Source organism: Xenia sp. Carnegie-2017, unplaced genomic scaffold (assembly GCF_021976095.1).
Source record: "Xenia sp. Carnegie-2017 unplaced genomic scaffold, XeniaSp_v1 HiC_scaffold_23, whole genome shotgun sequence".
In the NCBI taxonomy this organism is placed as follows: Eukaryota; Metazoa; Cnidaria; class Anthozoa; order Malacalcyonacea; family Xeniidae; genus Xenia; species Xenia sp. Carnegie-2017.
This window is the reverse complement of record NW_025813486.1, coordinates 6,937,703-6,956,554: the sequence shown is the minus strand read 5'-3', so window position 1 is coordinate 6,956,554 and position 18,852 is coordinate 6,937,703. Positions and strand designations below refer to the sequence as shown.

Sequence of the window (18,852 nt, the reverse complement as noted above, 5' to 3'; positions counted from 1 at the left end):
CAAATAATGTTTATTTTGCTGCGTCATTAAACAGTCTTGGTAATGTGTATTATGAAACTGGAAATTACAAGAAAGCTATAGAGTTTCACGAAAAAGCTCTGGAAATTCGAGAACAATCGTCAGGTCCAAATCATGTTAATGTTGCTGCGTCTTTAACCATTCTTGGTAATGTGTATTATGAAACTGGAAATTACAAGAAAGCTATAGAGTTTCACGAAAAAGCTCTGGAAATTCGAGAACAATCGTTAGGTCCAAATCATGTTAATGTTGCTTTGTCTTTAGACATTCTTGGTAATGTGCTTGAAAAAACTGAAAACTACGACAGAGCTAAAGTGGTTCATGGAAAAGCTCTGGAAATTCGTGAACAATCGTTCGGTCCAAATCATGTCGATGTTGCTCAGTCTTTGCGAAATCTTGGTAATGTGTATTATAAAACTGGAAACTACGACAAAGCGAAAGAGTTTTACGAAAAAGCTCTAGACATTCGCAAACAATTGTTAGGTCCAAATCATGTTCATGTCGCTTCGTCTTTATACAATCTTGGTAATGTGCTTGAAAAAACTGGAAACTACGACAAAGCTAAAGAGGTTCACGAAAAAGCTCTGGAAATTCAAAAACAATCTTTAGGTAAGAATTTATACAAATTTCATAGTATAATACAAAAAAAATTTAAATTTGGCCATAATGAATGTAAAGTCCTGGATTTAAGTGGTTCATTGACATACAAATTATTTCATGTGAGGACTGGGTTATTCATTTTAGTTGTAGATAAACAAAAGAGCCAAAGCATTAATTAAATCGCAGTTGGGATTCATATTTACATTAATCAACAAAAACAATAATTCAAAAATCTACCAATAAACTAAAAACAGATACATAAAACCCGCTCTGAAGAAAAGTGAGATGGAAACAAAACATTTTAATCAAACAAACATTGCTCAAGATGTATAACAGCTATATACTCATTGTTAGTTGTAAGACTCACCAAACCCAGCTCTGTGAAAAATATGTATTCAAAAAATCATAGACGGAAATATTGACAAACATTGGAAATAATTCAGGATGATTTTAAAACAGACATATTTCAGCATGCTTATGCCAATTTCAGTTTATTACCTTTTACAGCAAGAATATATTATATCATTTATACATGTCACAGATATTAAATTACTGGAGTGAAAGTAGAAATTTTATTACAAGTTAAAATTAGACCTATAATGTATTTGTTTGGTGAGATCTAGTTGCTTAATATAAAACATAAATAAATGATTTGAGCAATAAAGATAACAAAAGCTTGACAAAACATGTGCCTACAATTTATCAAATCGTGGTCTGTATGAAATATTTAACTGCTATTTTGCTACGAATAGATTATTGAAACTACATTGACATAGCGTGAATGACATTTATACCAAACATTATAAAAATTCCAGTAATTATGCTTCCTGCAGGATGTTTCTCTAACTTTATAAAGGTGTTGCAGATGATTCTTTTAACTCTTAGATACCTTGCAGCTCTTGTTTAATAATTCAAAAATATTATAGCGATCACTTCTTCCCTTGTTTATTTCTCACGCTCATCTATTTTCCAGGAATACAGCTCAATTTCATTTCATAAGTGTCAAAAACTTGCTGCGGCGAGTTGATTGTTTAATGAAAGTATAGCGCCGAGGTAGGAGTAAACAAGACACATATCGCGATAAAATTTCTATGTTTGACCGATCTCTCTTAATTGCCTCGACTCAGTAGGGAAAGTCAGCCTTCTCAACAAATTGAGTGATTCGGCAAGGATTCCATATACATTAAAGGAAAGAATCGTCAACGAGAAATGAATTCGAACTTCGAAGTAGCTATTAATTAAGCAACCATTCATTTGCTCTGTTTAGGAAATAAAATTCGTAGATTTTCTAGGCTTTTGGGTGCTTGCATATTCTTTAGGAAACTTTTGAATGTATATATATACTGTGTGTGACGATAATGTATGATTAAAATAATTCCAGACTTTTCTTTTAAATTCATCAGTAATTAACCAACAACGCTAAAATATGTGTTAATATCTGTGTCTGCTTACAATTTTCGTTGTTTAACAGGTTGCATAAAGTTGCATAAGATTGTAATAGTTTCCTTGTCATCAAAACAGACAGTCAACAGCAACGCGGACTTTAGCAACCTTTTCTTAAAATTACTAAGATAATCAACAACGATTGGCGACAACAGTTCGTTAACATTTATCAATGTATGAATTCATTACAACGCCCTTAATAACCGAGTGTGAGGTCCTTACGGAGAAATGTCGGACTGAATTTATTTGTACTTACCGAGACCCTAAGGGAGAGGTTTGTGATAAAAACAGAGGTCCAAGATTTCTCATTAAAGACCGAGCAGGCAAGGTTAATAAAAACTCAATTAGCTATATGGTATTATTTGACCTGAGACAAAGCTTTCTTTTCTTTTTCCATTCTTCCTGATTTGCAAGGACTGGCTTTCACTCCTGTAGATTTTGTTAGTAGAAAATATATAGTTTGAAATTGTCTCACTTAGATAATGAAACCCATTTTTCGAGTGTTCTTTTTTGACTTAAATTCATACCATGGTTTTTTTTGTTTTTATTTTCGTTTTACAAAACATTTGCTGTTTGCTTCATGAAGTTTTGGTAAAACACAAGACAATAGACACTCCGTGTATAGTAAACATTATTTAATATAGATAAACATTATTTAATCCAGATAAATAATGTTTACTATATACGGAGTGTCTATTGTCATGTGTTTTACCAAAATATTCTTTGGCAGTCGTAATTCATGAAGTTGGTTTATCTACATTTATTTGTAAAACTACGCCTAATGAAAGCTGATTCGTTACGTGAAAGTAAATACTGCCCTCTCAATCTTACCAATTGTATGGTATTTAATTACTTGAAATAGAAATACACAGCTTGTGTGGATAATGCTTTTTAAAATATTCGTAGAAATCACAAGTGGTGATGATGATAATGCTACAGATGTCGGACTTTCTCCTGGTGTTGAAAATACAAAACAAGGTATGCCTTTCAATTCTATTTTATTTTATATATATTGCATAAACTTAGCATATTTTTTTGTATTGTATCACAATTCAAGTCATTTGATTGGTATTTATGTGTTTTTATGAAGATTTATATTATTTAATAATAAGCGTGATATACGTATACAGTATTGCACTTTCGGACTGTGCAAACGTTCGTTTATTACTTATGCTCAATTCTCTATGAACGAGTTAAATTTTCCTTTTGCGAACGGCAAATAATTTAAATGTACTGTGTACCAGACGGCAGTGCTCAGCAAAACTTGACAAGTCTTTGTTTATCTCAATAAATGCTGCGTAGCAGCAAAGTGGCGCAACTCTTTTTATAAAGTGCTCTGATTGACTACACTTCATAAGTTGCATTAAAGAAAAAGGATTATATTAAATAGACTAAAATCTTTTAAAACCAATCTTGACATAATGTTCACCATACAGATCAGACCCTGCATTTTAGAAGTGCTCAGATTAGACCATCTGTTTTTAAAGTGCTCGTGTTTGATTACATTAATTACTATTTTCTTTATTTGAGTACAGGTGATTAGTCAGAGTATAACTTTATTTCCAGATAGAAATTATGTTTTTTGCTCCTGGCTTACAGCATCGAAAGTTTTGAAACAATTAAAAAAACATCACCAAGTCCAAGTTATAATAAAAGTTTTCTTCAAATGTAGTCTTCAATGAACCTTTTACATTAACAAATGTTATGAAACATGTGAGTTTTTTTCATTTCATGTCTAAGCAACACTGAGTGGTAACATTTGCAGCTGGTTTAATCTGTTTTAACCATTGCAGTAAAATCTTGTCACTTTAAAAATTGTACTTGAAGCACATTATCAGTCTGTTGAAATTAAAATTAAACATGAGGTGATAATCACAACATCAGTCTGATAATGAATTTGTAACAAAATTGCACCACCATGCCTACATTTCCTAGCTAATGACATTGAAAATCGTGTTTATTGTAAGTAAAATACCGCACAATCATATGGATAATGTGCCATTTCGACGATAAAAAGAAGGCTGTTAACAATTTTCATTATGACAAATGTAACACAAAATTACATTTATCAAACGATCTTCCAATGTCTAAATTTACAGAAAACTTTAAATTCTTCCTTGGTTGTAAGAAGGATTGTAAAAATTCAAATATAAAAAAAATGTTTCTTCATGTGAAAATTCAGTGACGGATTGTCAGCGCGATAATTAGGGGGTGGTGTCAAATATTCATCTAATGTTTTCTGAATTAATTACTTATGGAGTCTTTTTTTCTGTTAATTATAGCATACATATATGTATTTGAATATTGCCAACCTTCATATATCTTACTAGCGGTTAATCAAATCAATATTGATATATAATAAACAATAACTATACTGAGTTGTGTATGCAAACCTACATGTGTACCAAAATTTCAAATAGTAAAATAGAGGCTTTGTCATGGTGACAAATCTGAAAATAGTTCTAAAGGTAGCAAATACCATATTGAATGGTAAAAGTAATATAATAAGTTCATAGTTCTTAAAAGAACTGTTTTATATAAAGAGCACTAACCTAATAGTTCTAAACGAAACAACACGATGCATTTCGGCAGACTACTCCTCAGGTTTCAACGTCTGCAAAATGAAAATTTACAATCTACTGATATTTATAATGCCAAGAAAGAGTGTACATCATCTTCTTGGCAATTTAAATATCAGTAGATTGTAAATTTTCATTTAGCAGAAGTAGACACTTGAGGAGTAGTCTGCCGAAATGCATCGTTTCGTTTAGTTTAGAACTATCGGGTTAGTGCTCTTCACTTAAAACAGTTATTTTAAGAACTATCAACTTTTTATATTACTTTTACCATTCACTATGGTATTTGATATCTTTGTAACTATTTTCTAATTTCAAATAATTAAATATTTAAATTTTGACTTAATTGTGTATCGATGAAAATGCAAAACATACGTTAAGAAGCTTTATTAAGTGAATGTCTTGTTCTATACGATACAATGTTGATATATTAGTTGTTAGATTCTTAATTCTTTGTTTTCAAGTAATAAAGTTATCCTAACATCAAACCTTCTGTTTCATTTGAGCCCTTGTCAAGTTAGTAAACTTCTGAAAACATTAAAATGGGATTGAGTTGAAGAATATAAATACATAACATTTTTAGGTACAAAGGAGGCGTCCTGTAAAGTGGAAAAACTGGTCACTTCTGGTGGTGGCAATTTAACAATGGAGTATGTTATTTTTGAACTTGGACCTGGTTGTTTAGAAGACAATACAATGATAAAGTTGGTCGAGGTTAACAATCCAAGCTACATCAAAAGCTTGCTAGACTTGGAACTTCTTCAAAGTAGCATATGCCATCTGCATTGTCTTCCCAACGGCCTACATTTCTTAAAACCTGCTCAATTGCAAATTAACATCAATGGGGAGAGAGGATTCTCAGAAATAGCTTTGGAAAAGATTGTTGCTCTTTATGGATCCTATTCGAATGATAAGCAAAAAATGGAATGGCAACAGGTGGAAGACATTGATTTGAATGAATCAAGAATTTTGTTAAACATTTCAAAGTTTTCTTGGTACAGTTTCATTGAAGCTTCTCTTTCACTTATTCCTCGTATTTTATGTCATCTCAACCATTTTTTTCAAGCTTATGCCTATGTACTCCATCGAAGATCATCAGAAACGGGAACATTAGACATTAAAGTTGTCTTTGTCAGCTCTTTCGTGCGCGAAAAGTTAGGAGATTCTCCAATGATAAACTTGGCCAAAGATTGGGAAGACTTCCACGGAAATAATAACAATGAAGATATCATTGATATCAACACTGATCGAAATCATGAAATACAGCTTAATTTTCAGGGAAAGGAGCTTGATTCATACACTTTTGAAATAGATATTTCAAAGCTTGATAACGGTGGTTTTGTTGTTCATCACTTTAAAAGAATTCAAGTAAATTTTCCTGCTAAAGGACAATTGGAGGTGAAAGAAAGTGGAAACAAGAATTCGAAGTGGAAGCTGAATGTCGACGAAGAAAACTCACAGGGAGCCGTGATAAATAAAGGTAAGAACTTGTCTTGTATAGTTCTTTTCTTCCCAATGAACCTAACAAACCTGAGGTAATTATAAGGATAGTAATGATGTACAAGAAGGTTAAACGAAAAGGAATGAAAGTCGTATTTCCATGAACCATAAGCTTCTGCGCTTGATGTTTAATACATCCTCGTAGATGAGCATGAGGGAGGACATATTAAACAAAGGGCAATTTCTTCTCGTCCTGTTAAATGTTCTAAACCCTGAAAGCCTTTTCTTGTATTCTTTGTCAATTAATACATTTGTTTTGTAATGTATCGTAATTGATGCCATTTGATTGGTATATATGGGTTTTTGTGAAGATTTGTATTATTTAATAAAATGCATGATGTACGTATACAGTGTTGCACTTTCGGATTCCAAACGTTCGTTTATTACGTATGTTCAATACTGTATCAATGACTTGAATTTTCCTTTTGCGAACGACAATTAATTTGAATGTACTGTGTACCAGACGGCAGTGCTCAGCACAACTTGACAAGTCTTTGTTGATCGCAATAAATACTGGGTAGCAGGAAAGTGGCGCAACTCTTTTTATAAGGAGCTCAAATTGACTAAATTTCATAAGTTCCATTAAAGAAAAAGGATTATAATAGACTAAAACATTTAAAACAAATCTTGACATAATGTACACCATACAGATCAGACTTTGCATTTTAGAAGTGCTCAGGTTAGACCATCTGTTTTAAAAGTGCTCGTGTTTGATGCGTTAATTACTATTTTCTTTGTTAGAGTACAGGAGATTAGTCGGAGTATAACTTTATTTCCAGATAGAAATTTAAGTTTTTTCTTCTGGCTTACAGCATCGAAAGTGTTAAAACAATTAAAAAAACATCACCAAGTCCAAGTTCTATTAAAAATTTTCTTCAAATACAGTCTTCATTTAACCTTTTACATTAACAAATTATGAGATGTATAAATTATTTTTCAACACATTTCTAAGCAACACTGAATGGTAACATTTGCGGCAGGCTTAATATTTTTTACCATGACAGTAAAATCTTGTCACTTCATAATTTGTACTTAAAGAACATTATCAGTAAGTTGAAATTAAGATGAGACATGAGGTGATAATGACATCATGCAATCTATTTTTTAAAGTAACGTTTATTTGTATTCTGCTTGTTTAATCATAAAAACTTCTCAACAAACTATCCTTTGGATATACTGTCATACTTCACGTTTGCACCACCATGCAAACACTACCTAGCTAATGACATTAAAAATCATGCAAAGAACGGCCACCATCAAATCGACTTGCTCAATAAACTTCAATGAATAAGAATTCCTGTTCATTGTAAGTAAATTACCTCAAAATCCTATAGAAAATGAGCCAATTTGACGATGTGAGTTCTCAAAGTTCTAAAATAAAAAGAAGGCGATTTATAATTTTCATTATGGCAAATGTAGCATTAAATTGCACATTTATTAAACAATCTTCTAAATTCTAAATTTACAGAAAATTACAAGTTTTTTTGAGCTCTCTCTTTGCTAAGTGTACTGGAGATTACCTCTTCAGTGTGTACATCATTCAAAAGTCCACAAAGATCATTTTCTAGCTTAAAATTAAATTTTTAATACTTTATTAAGAATTGCATTTTGAAAGTTGCATAGAGCATAAAAGGTGCTGTACATTTTTTTCTACTAAAAAATTTCCCAAAATAGATAATCAAATAACGTTACTAATCGCAAAATATAAAAACAACGACTTCATTCATTGATTTCAATAAATTACTCCCATTGATTTCAAAATAAATAAATATGAATTTTTGGACTATATTAGAAGAGCGAGTTCATCCAAAAATCTCATTTATGATTCAAACTGTGTCTTAATTGATGATTGTTAACTGGTTTAATAACCTTCATTAAAAACTGCGCGTGAATCAGACCAAGCTACTTACGACATAAGCCACCGATTGAGCAAGAATATCGCTGCTTCTGAATATCGCTTACAGAACTCAATGGCTGTATCATATTTTCTCATATATTGTAGCATAGACCACTGTATAGAGGACTAAAAAAAGAACGTTTGGGGGAGAGGATAATTAATAACGCTGCTGATGAAATATCACTTACAGAACTCAATGGCTGTATCACATTTTCTCACATATAGTTGCACGGACCACTTTATAGAGGGCCGAAACTAGAACGTTTGGTGGGGTGGGGAGGGGGTGTTTTTATATATCCAGTTGTGGTCGACTGATTTCTTGTGAAGCCAACGTAGTCTACATTAAACATAATTCAAATAGACAAATAGATCAATAAATTAGCAGGCACATGCATAGATATAAAATTGATATGAAAATTTTTTAGGAGAAAGCATATAAATGATTTTAGAGTTAAAGCATAAAATGCGTATGAAACGAAAATTTAGCAATCTGTGTTATACTTTTTTGAACACACAATTTATTATAATAAGGAACTTAGGTAGTAGTTTATGCATATCACTTTTCATTCTCGAAATATTGAAGTTTTTATTATATCCGATATATCTGATGTCACACTGGATAATGAGAACTAGATGTATTAGAAAATAATTAAAACGCAGTTGGGATTCATATTTAAATTAATCAACCAAAAGAATAATTTAAAAATCTACCTATAAACTAAAAACATATACATAAAACCCGCTCTAAAGAACAGTGAGATGGAAACAAAATATTTTAATCAAACAAACATTGCTTCAACATTAATCATAATAAATACTGTTTACTTTATACAAAGTGTCTATTGTCTTTTATTTTACCAAAATACTCTTGGCAGTCATAATTCACGAAGTATGCTTATCTACATTTATTTGTAAAATTACGCCTGATGAAAGCTGGTTCATTACGTGAAAATATATACTGCCCTCTCAATATTTCTAATTGTAAGGTCATTTTATTACTTGAAAATGTCAGTCATGTAAAACAGTGCGTAATATATGTATATGACATTTTGGAGCTAATGGGTGAAACGAAATGAATTGATAATTGATATAATGAATTGATACTAAAAACGAAATTATATTTGTCTTATTTCTTTTCAAGCGCTAGCTGTAAATTCATTTTTCTACTTGTTGTCAAAATTGAAATACGCAGCTTGTGTGGATAACGCTTTTTAAAATATTGTTCGTAGAAATCACAAGTGGTGATGATGTTAATGCTAAAGATGTCGGAACTTCTCCTGGTGTTGAAAATACAAAACAAGGTATGCCTTTCAATTCTAATTTATTTTATATATATTGCGTAAACTAAGCATATTTGTTTGGTATTATATTACAATTCAAGTCATTTGATTGGTATTTATGGGTTTTTATGAAGATTTATATTATTAAATAATATGCATGATGTACGTATACATGTTTGTAAATGTAGATCGTCCAGGTTGGTATAGTCTTGAGAAGGACTGTTTTTGTTGTTGTTGACTAACGTTTCGACAACCTTAGCGGTAGTCATCTTCAGAGTCAAATGAGGAGTAAACGTCAGATTAGCTGTATTTGTTGTCTGGTTCTTACGTCATGGTATTGAGTGTACAGGAAAAGTGTATTGTCATTGTGAATTAGTGTGAAGTAAAATATTTTTGTTTTTAGTTGTAATGTGTGGGTGTCAATTGTGTATGGTCATTGTTAATTAGTGTGAAGTGTAATGTTTTTAGTTGATCGATTGTTTGTATTGTGAATAAGTCGTTTTTAAGGTGCCGGTAATTGCTGTGATCTGCTCAGGTGGGTTTGTTCCAAGTTGGTATACCAACTTTCTAATGTAAGCTGTTGTCTATAGTCAGTACTGTAAGTAATGCATTTTGCTGAGTCCCAATCAATGTTGTGCTTTGTGATTCGGTGATGTTCGGCAATGTGATAAGTTTTGTCTTGTTTCTTAGCAGCTCGTTTGTGTTCAGTAAGTCTTAGGTTTAAGTTCCTGCCAGTTTCCCCGATATAGGAGGCGTGGCAGTCCAGAATTTTTTTGTTTTGTAAACTGCACCTTGTCGTTCGTTGGGTTGTTCTTTGTCCTTTATGTTCGTTAGTACTTGTCGTAACGTTATGATTGGTTTTATGTGCGACACGTATGTTGTTTGGTTGTAAGATACGCGAGATAGTCTCAGACGTACGTTTGATGTAAGGTATCGTTGCTGTTGTCACTGAGTTGTTCGTTTCGTTGGGTTCGCTGGGTTTGTAAGTGTTGCATTTGATAAATTCAGTTTTATAGCTGTTTTTGTCAAAAAGTCGTTTCGTTGTTTTCGTTGTGTAGAGCGTCTGGTGAATCACAAATGATTTGTGTACGTCTTGTTAATGTTCTGATTGTGGTGGCTTTGTGTGGAGTAGGGTTGTAAGATGATTGGTCTAGTAGTCGGTCAGTATGTGTTGGCTTGCGATAAACTGTTGTTCGTAGTTCTTGATTGTCATGTATTACCAAACAGTCGAGAAAAGGAAGAGTTCCGTTTTCTTCGACATCTTTGGTAAATTGTATGTGGCTGTTCTGTTTGTTGATGTGAGTGTGAAAGTCATCAATCTCGTCTGAATGTAGTGCTGTGATTGTGTCATATACGTAGCAAAACCAAAAAGGTAGTGCATGTTTGTAAGTCGTGAGCGCCCGTTCCTCTATAGATTGCAATACAATTTCAGCAACTACAACAGAAACGGGTGAGCCCATTGCTGTTCCATGTAATTGTTTGTATTGTGTACATTTGTACTGGAAGTACGTCGAGGTGAGGCAGAGCTCCAGTAGCTGCATAATGTCTTCTGTCGGTAATGGCAGTGCGTCCATTGTGTTTGTAATGAGGGTTTTTGTACAAGCAAGTGCCAGATTAAGTGGAATACTGGTGAACAGTGATTTCACATCAAAAGACATTAGTATATAGTTGTCCGGTATTTGTATGGTGCTCAGTTTTTTAATGAAAGTTTCAGTGGATTGTAGCTTGTGTTTTGATTTGTTTGTAAGTGGTTGCAGTATGTCAGTCAAGTACTTTAAAAGTTCGTAAGAAAGCGAACCACAGAATGATACAATTGGTCGCATGGGTATTTGTGGTTTGTAAAGTTTTGGTAGTACGTATAGTCTGGTTAGTCGTGGTACTGAACATCTGAGTCGATAGTAAATACGTTCAGATATAATGTTAGATTTTCTCATAGAGAAGATCTTGCTGTTAAGTTTGCGTAAAAGTGTTGGGTCTCGTTTGAGTTGTTCGAACGTTTGTCTGTCGTTAACAAGGGTGTCCATTTTGTTGAAGTAATCATTCCTGTCCATGACCACAGTCACGCGTCCTTTGTCTGCTGGTAAAATGACGATGTTGTTGTCGTGTTTTAGTCGTTTGAATGCTTGTTGTTCGTCCTTTGTCAAGTTGTTGTCACGTATAGAGGACAGTGCAGAGTACAAAATAAAGTACAGGGTGTACAGTACAAGGTGCAGTTTACAAAATAAACTGCTCCGACTGCCACGCCTCCTACATCGGGGAAACTGGCAAGAACTTAAACATAAGACTTACTGAACGCAAACGAGCTACTAAGATACAAGACAAAACTAATCACATTGCCGAGCATCTCCGAATCACAAAGCACAACATTGACTGGGACTCGGCAAAATGCATTACTTACAGTACTGACTATAGATAACGGCTTACATTAGAAATTTGGTGTACCAACTTGGAACAAACCCCCCTGAACAGATCACAACAATTACCGGCACCATACAAACGACTTATTCACAATACATATAAACGATCAACTAAAAACATTACACTTCACACGAATTCACAGTGACAATACACAATTGACACCCACACATTACAACTAAAAACATCACACCTAAATCACACATCACAACTAAAACTATTTCACTTCACACTAATTCACAATGACAATACACATTTCCTGTACACACAATACAATGACGTAAGAACCAGACAACAAATGCGGCTAATGTGACGATTACTCCTCATTTGACTCTGAAGATGACTACCGCAAAGGTTGTCAAAACGTCAGTCAACATTTAAAAACATGTAACGATACTCCCAGGCTCAAACCATTTACTTTAGTACGTAAACAGTGTCGCACTTTCGGAATCCTAACGTTCGTTTATTACGTATGTTCAATACTGTATTAATGACTTAAATTTTGCTTTTGCGAACGACAAATAATTTTAATGTACTGTGTACCAGACAGCAGTGCTCAGCACAACTTGACAAGTCTTTGTTTATTTAAATTAATACTGCGTGGCAGCAAAATGGGGAAACTCTTTTTATAAAGTGCGCAAAAATTGACTAAATTTCATAATTTCCATTAAAGAAAAAGGATTATAATAAATAGATTAAAACCTTTTAAAACAAATCTTGACATAATGTACACCATACAAGTGGACCCTGCATTTTAGAAGTGTTCAGGTTTAAAAGTGTTTTAACTGTTTTAAAAGTGCAGTGTTTGATTACGTTAATTACTATTTTCTTTGTTGGAGTACAGGAGATTAGTCGGAGTATAACTTTTTCCAGATAGAAATTAATTTTTTTTGCTACTGGTTTACAGCATCGAAAGTGTTGAAACATTTAAAAAAAACATCACCAAATCCAAGTTCTAATAAACAATTTACTACAAATGCAGTCTTTAATCAACCTTTACATTAACAAATGTTAGGAGATGTATGAGTTTTTTTCATCACATGCCTAAGCAACACTGAATGGTAACATTTGCGGCAAGTTTAATCTGTTTTAACCATTTTGACATCTTAGCAAATTTTACTCGAAGCACATTATAAGTAAGTTGAAATTAAGATGAGAAATGAGGTGATAATGACATCATGCAATCTGTTTTTTCAAAGCAACGTTTTTTTGTATTCTGCTTGTTTAATCATAAAAACTTCTCAACAAACTATCCTTTTGTTATACTGTCATACTTCGCGTGTGCACCATTATGCATTAAAAATCATGCAAAAAACGGCCACCATCGAATCGACTTGCTCAATAAACTTCATATAATATATTAATCCTAACACGGTTTCAATATGCACATGACTTGGACGGGAGTTGAACTTACACCTTCGGTATATTAGTCCGCCCCTCTACTTGTTGAGCTACCAAGCCCACATGGATTGGAGACGAGTCAAATTTCTTAAAACTGTAAACTCTAAACAATAAACTCCAGTGAATAAGAATTCCTGTTCATTGTAAGTAAAATACCTCAAAATCATATAGAAAATGAACCAATTTGACGATGTGAATTCTCAAAGTTCCACAATAAAAAGAAAGCTATTTACAATTTTCATTATGGCAAATGTAGCATTAAATTGCACATTTATTAAACGATCTTCTAAATTCAAAATTTACAGAAAATTACATATTATTTTGAGCTTTCGCTTTGCTAAGTATACTGGAGTTTACCTCTTCAGTGTGTACATCATTCAAAAGTCCACAAAGATCATTTTCTAGCTTAGAATTAAATTTTTAACACTTTATTAAGAATTGCATTTTGAAAGTTGCATCGAGCATAAAAGTTGCTATATCAGTTTTTTCTACTGGAAAATTTCTCAAAATAAATAAGCAAATAACGTTAATAATAGAAAATTTAAAATCAACGACTTCATTAATTGATTTCAATAAATTACACCCATTGATTTCAAAATAAATAAATATGATTATTTGGACTACATTAGAAGAGCAAGTTCATCCAAAATCCTCATTTATGATTTAAACTGTGTCTTAATTGATGATTGTATAACTGCTTTAATAATCTTCATTAAAAACTGCGCGTGAATCAGACCAAACTACTTACGACTTGAGCCATCCGATTGAGTTAGAATAATGCTGCTGATGGAATATCGATTACCGAACTCAATGGCTGTATCATATTTTCTAAGCTGTTGTAGCATGGACAACTGTATATGGGATTAAAATAAGAACGTTTAGTGGGGTTGGGGAAGGGGGTAATTAATAACGCTGCTGATGAAATATTGCTTACAGAACTCATGACTGTATCACATTTTCTCAGATATTGTAGTACGGACCACTTTATTGAGTACAGAAACTATGACTTTTAGTGGGATAGGGGAGGGGGTCTTTTATTACGCTAATGCTGAAATATTGCTTACAGAATTCAGTGGCTGTATCATATTTTCTCAGATATTGCAGCACGGACCAATTTATAGAGGGCCGGAACTAGAAAGTTTGGTGGGGGGGATGAGGGGGTGCTTTTATATATCGAGTTGTGGTCGACTGATTTCTTGTAAAGCCAACGTAGTCTACATTAAACATAATTCAAATAGACAAATAAATCAATAAATCAACAGGCAGATGCATCGACATAAAATTGATATGAAAATTTTTTAGGTAGAAGCATATAAATGATTTTAGAGTTAAAGCACAAAATGCCTATGAAACGAAAATTTGGCAACCTGTGTTATACTCTATTTAACAGAAATTTTAATATGACAATGGACTTTCTGTAGTAGTTTATGCATATCACTTTTCATTCTCGAAATACTGAAGTTTTTATTATGTCCGATTTATCTGATGTCACACTTGCCTTACCATATCATAGTTGTGTGGATAACGCTTTTTAAAATATTGTTAACAGAACTCACAAGTGGTGATGATGCTAAAGCTAAAGATGTCGGAAATTCTCCTGGTGTTGAAAATACAAAACAGGGTATGCCTTTCAATTCTAATTCATTTTATATATATTGCATAAACTAAGCATATTTGTTTTGTATTGTATCACAATTCAAGTCATTTGATGTGTTTTTATGAAAATTTATATTATTTAATTATATACATGATGTACGTATACAGTGTTGCACTTTCGGACTCCAAACGTTCGTTTATTACGTATGTTCAATACTGAATCAACGACTTAAATTTTCCTTTTACGAACGACGAATAATTTTGATGTACTGTGTACCAGACGGCAGTGCTCAGCACAACTTGGTAAGTCTTTGTTTATATCAATAAATACTGCGTAGCAGCAAAGTGGGGCAACTCTTTTTATAAAGTGCTCAAATTGACTACATTTCATAAGTTCCATTGAAGAAAAAGGGTTATAATAAATAGACTAAAACCTTTTAAAACCTATCTTGACATAATGTACGCCATACATATCAGACCTTGCATTTTGGAAGTGTTCAGGTTAGACCGACTGTTTTAAAAATGATCGTGTTTGATTAGGTTAATTACTATTTTCTTTGTTAGATAACAGGAAATTAGTCGTAGTATAACTTTTTTCCAGATACAAATTAATTCTTTTTGCTTCTGGCTTACAGCATCGAAAGTACTGAAACAATTAAAAAACATCATCATATCCAAGTTCTAATAAAACTTTACTTCAAATACAGTCTTTAATCAAACTTTACATTAACAAATGTTATGATATATATGAGTTTTTTCATCACATGCCTAAGCAACACTGAATGGTAACATTTTCAGAAAGTTTAATCAGTTTTAACCATTTTGTCATCTTAACAAATTTTACTGGAAGCACGTTATCAGTCAGTTGAAAGTAAGATGAGACATGAGGTGATAATGACATCATGCAATTTATTTTTTCAAAGTAACTTTTATTTGTATTCTGCTTGTTTAATCATCAAAAATTCTCAACAAACTATCTTTTGGATATACTGTCATACTTCGCGTGTGCACCATTATGCATTAAAAATCATGCAAAAAACGGCCACCATCGAATCGACTTGCTCAATAAACTTCATATAATATATTTATCGTAACACGGTTTCAATATGCACATGACTTGGACGGGAGTTGAACTCCCACTTTCGAGATAGTAGTCCGCCGCTTTACCTGTTGAGCTACCAATCCCACAGGGATTGGGGACGAGTCAAATCTCTTAAGACTGTAAACTCTAAACAATAAACTTTAATGAATAAGAATTCCTGTTCATTGTAAGTAAAATACCTCAAAATTATATAGAAAATGAACCAATTTGACGATGTGAGTTCTCAAAGTTCTAAAATAAAAAGAAGGCGATTTATAATTTTCATTATGGCAAATGTAGCATTAAATTGCACATTTATTAAACAATCTTCTAAATTCTAAATTTACAGAAAATTACAAGTTTTTTTGAGCTCTCTCTTTGCTAAGTGTACTGGAGATTACCTCTTCAGTGTGTACATCATTCAAAAGTCCACAAAGATCATTTCCTAGCTTAAAATTAAATTTTTAATACTTTATTAAGAATTGCATTTTGAAAGTTGCATAGAGCATAAAAGGTGCTGTACATTTTTTTCTACTAAAAAGTTTCCCAAAATAGATAATCAAATAACGTTACTAATCGCAAAATATAAAAACAACGACTTCATTCATTGATTTCAATAAATTACTCCCATTGATTTCAAAATAAATAAATATGAATTTTTGGACTATATTAGAAGAGCGAGTTCATCCAAAAATCTCATTTATGATTCAAACTGTGTCTTAATTGATGATTGTTAACTGGTTTAATAACCTTCATTAAAAACTGCGCGTGAATCAGACCAAGCTACTTACGACATAAGCCACCGATTGAGCAAGAATAACGCTGCTTCTGAATATCGCTTACAGAACTCAATAGCTGTATCATATTTTTTCATATATTGTAGCATAGACCACTGTATAGAGGACTAAAAAAAGAACGTTTAGGGGGGGAGAGGATAATTAATAACGCTGCTGATGAAATATCACTTACAGAACTCAATGGCTGTATCACATTTTCTCAGATATTGTTGAACGGACCACTTTATAGAGGGCCGAAACTAGAAATTTTGGTGGGGTGTGAAAGGGGGTGTTTTTATATATCCAGTTGTGGTCGACTGATTTCTTGTGAAGCCAACGTAGTCTATATTAAACATAATTCAAATAGACAAATAGATCAATAAATTGACAGGCAGATGCATAGATATAAAATTGATATGAAAATTTTTTAGGAGAAAGCATGTAAAAGATTTTAAAGTTAGGGCATAAAATACCTATGAAACGAAAATTTAGCAATCTGTGTTATACTTTTATTAAACAGACATTTTAACATGATGATGGCTTCTGTAGTAATTTATGCATATCACTTTTCATTCTTGAGATATTGAAGTTTTTATTATGTCCTATTTATCTGATGTAACACTGGATAATGAGAACTAGATGAATTAGATAAATTTGCTGATGCATTATTTTCACATGGCGGAGTTTCTTTCTTTGTGATGTGTTAAGGATATAAAATATTGCTTACCATTATGAACCTAAAGTTGTCAGGAAAATGAAGGGTATTTCAAAGATTGCAGCAACTCATTTTGCATGCAATATGATGTCATAAGTTAACTTAATAAGTAATTGCAAGAAGTTCAATATTTTTAGAATGAATAAAGTCAAGCAGAAAAGATTTTAGAAAGCACTCTGTCATTTCAAAAGTTCTGGTCAATACAGATATAATTTAACTAGCAAGATTTTTGTTTTATTGCCACTTTAAGATGTCCAAACAAGGTTTGAGAGAATAAATGTAGAAATCGAACTTCAATGGTAATGTTTGGCAACAAACATAAGATAGTCTTTCTAAAAGACGGGAATAGAAGGAAAAATGGAACGAAGTTATTTTGTTATGTTTTGGTATAAAAAATTTTTTAGACTCTAAAAAATATATGCTCTTAAAATTCTAATTTAATATTTTCGGAAAACACAAGGTTACTCCTTAACAAAAATTCATGACTATACTGAAGAGAGAAGTTTTTGTGATTAATTGTTTGGTAAAAGCTAACCTCGAATGCTACCAGATGAAAAAATTATGATATGTCTAATAATTGTTGATACGTTTTTAAAAGTGTACGGTATCAGTACCTTTCACAATTGGAGAGGTTTTAGCTGTTTTAATATATTTATTTTGTTTCTTTAACCCCTGAATGTTATATTCTTATCTAGAAGAGTGGAAATACGTTGATGAATCAACGAAACATAGACAACTGCTTTTAAAATTGATTGAATATGGACGCAATCCCAGTGTTGAGGTTAACGTGGAGGGCAATGTACGTGTAATATTCTCAGAAGAATTTTGCATTGGCGAAGGAAGTGATGCAACCCGTGTTTATCTTGGACTGGGTAAGGATGGTTACGGTAAAGCAGTGAAACGAATACATCGATATAAATTTATCCAGCTTGCACATCATGAAAAGGAAATTTTAAATAAATTCAATGCAAAGAAGTCAAAATATGTGGTGAATTATTTCTACTTAGAAGAAGATACTGGAACAGAATATGTTTATTTGATATTAGACTTATGTGAAGAATCATTGGAGAGTTTTGTCAAGTCTTCTACTTTGCATGATCTTCAAAAAGCTCTTCCTGATATTCTTAGACAAATTTTAAAAGGATTAGCTGATCTTCATAGCGGCCCAAATCCTATTCTACATCGGGATTTGAAGCCTTCCAATGTTCTGCGAGACTCAAAAAGCAAATTTCTGATAGCTGACTTTGGCATAAGTCGAATAATGAAGAATGACTCTACAACATATAAAAGCAATACTTCCATGGGAACTGTGCATTGGATAGCTCCTGAATCATATTGCGAAGATGATGATACAGTAAATAAAGCGCGTTACAAAAGAAGGTCTGATGTATATGTAAGTGTAGGAATGTAAACATTTGTAAGTTGTAAAGAAACTCAATGTTGTGAAATTGCATTTTGATGTAACGCTTTTTATTATTTTAGAATGCAGGGATGGTAGCTTATTATGTTGCAACAAAAGGAAAACATCCTTTTGGAACCAAACCCTACAGACTG

The 18,852-nt window shown here is 32.5% G+C and overlaps 1 protein-coding gene across 1 annotated transcript; it reads left to right on the top strand.

Moving 5' to 3' along the window:
* The first annotated feature begins 607 nt into the window (after positions 1–607).
* LOC124449012 (U-box domain-containing protein 52-like) lies at positions 608–18,709 on the top strand. Its single transcript, XM_046999955.1, has 7 exons — positions 608–627; positions 2,968–3,039; positions 5,221–6,117; positions 9,264–9,335; positions 14,680–14,751; positions 17,994–18,170; positions 18,306–18,709. The coding sequence occupies exons 3-7, from the start codon at positions 5,283–5,285 to the stop codon at positions 18,707–18,709; spliced, it is 1,560 nt and encodes a 519-aa protein (XP_046855911.1). The 5' UTR covers positions 608–627; positions 2,968–3,039; positions 5,221–5,282.
* The last annotated feature ends 143 nt before the right edge of the window (positions 18,710–18,852 follow it).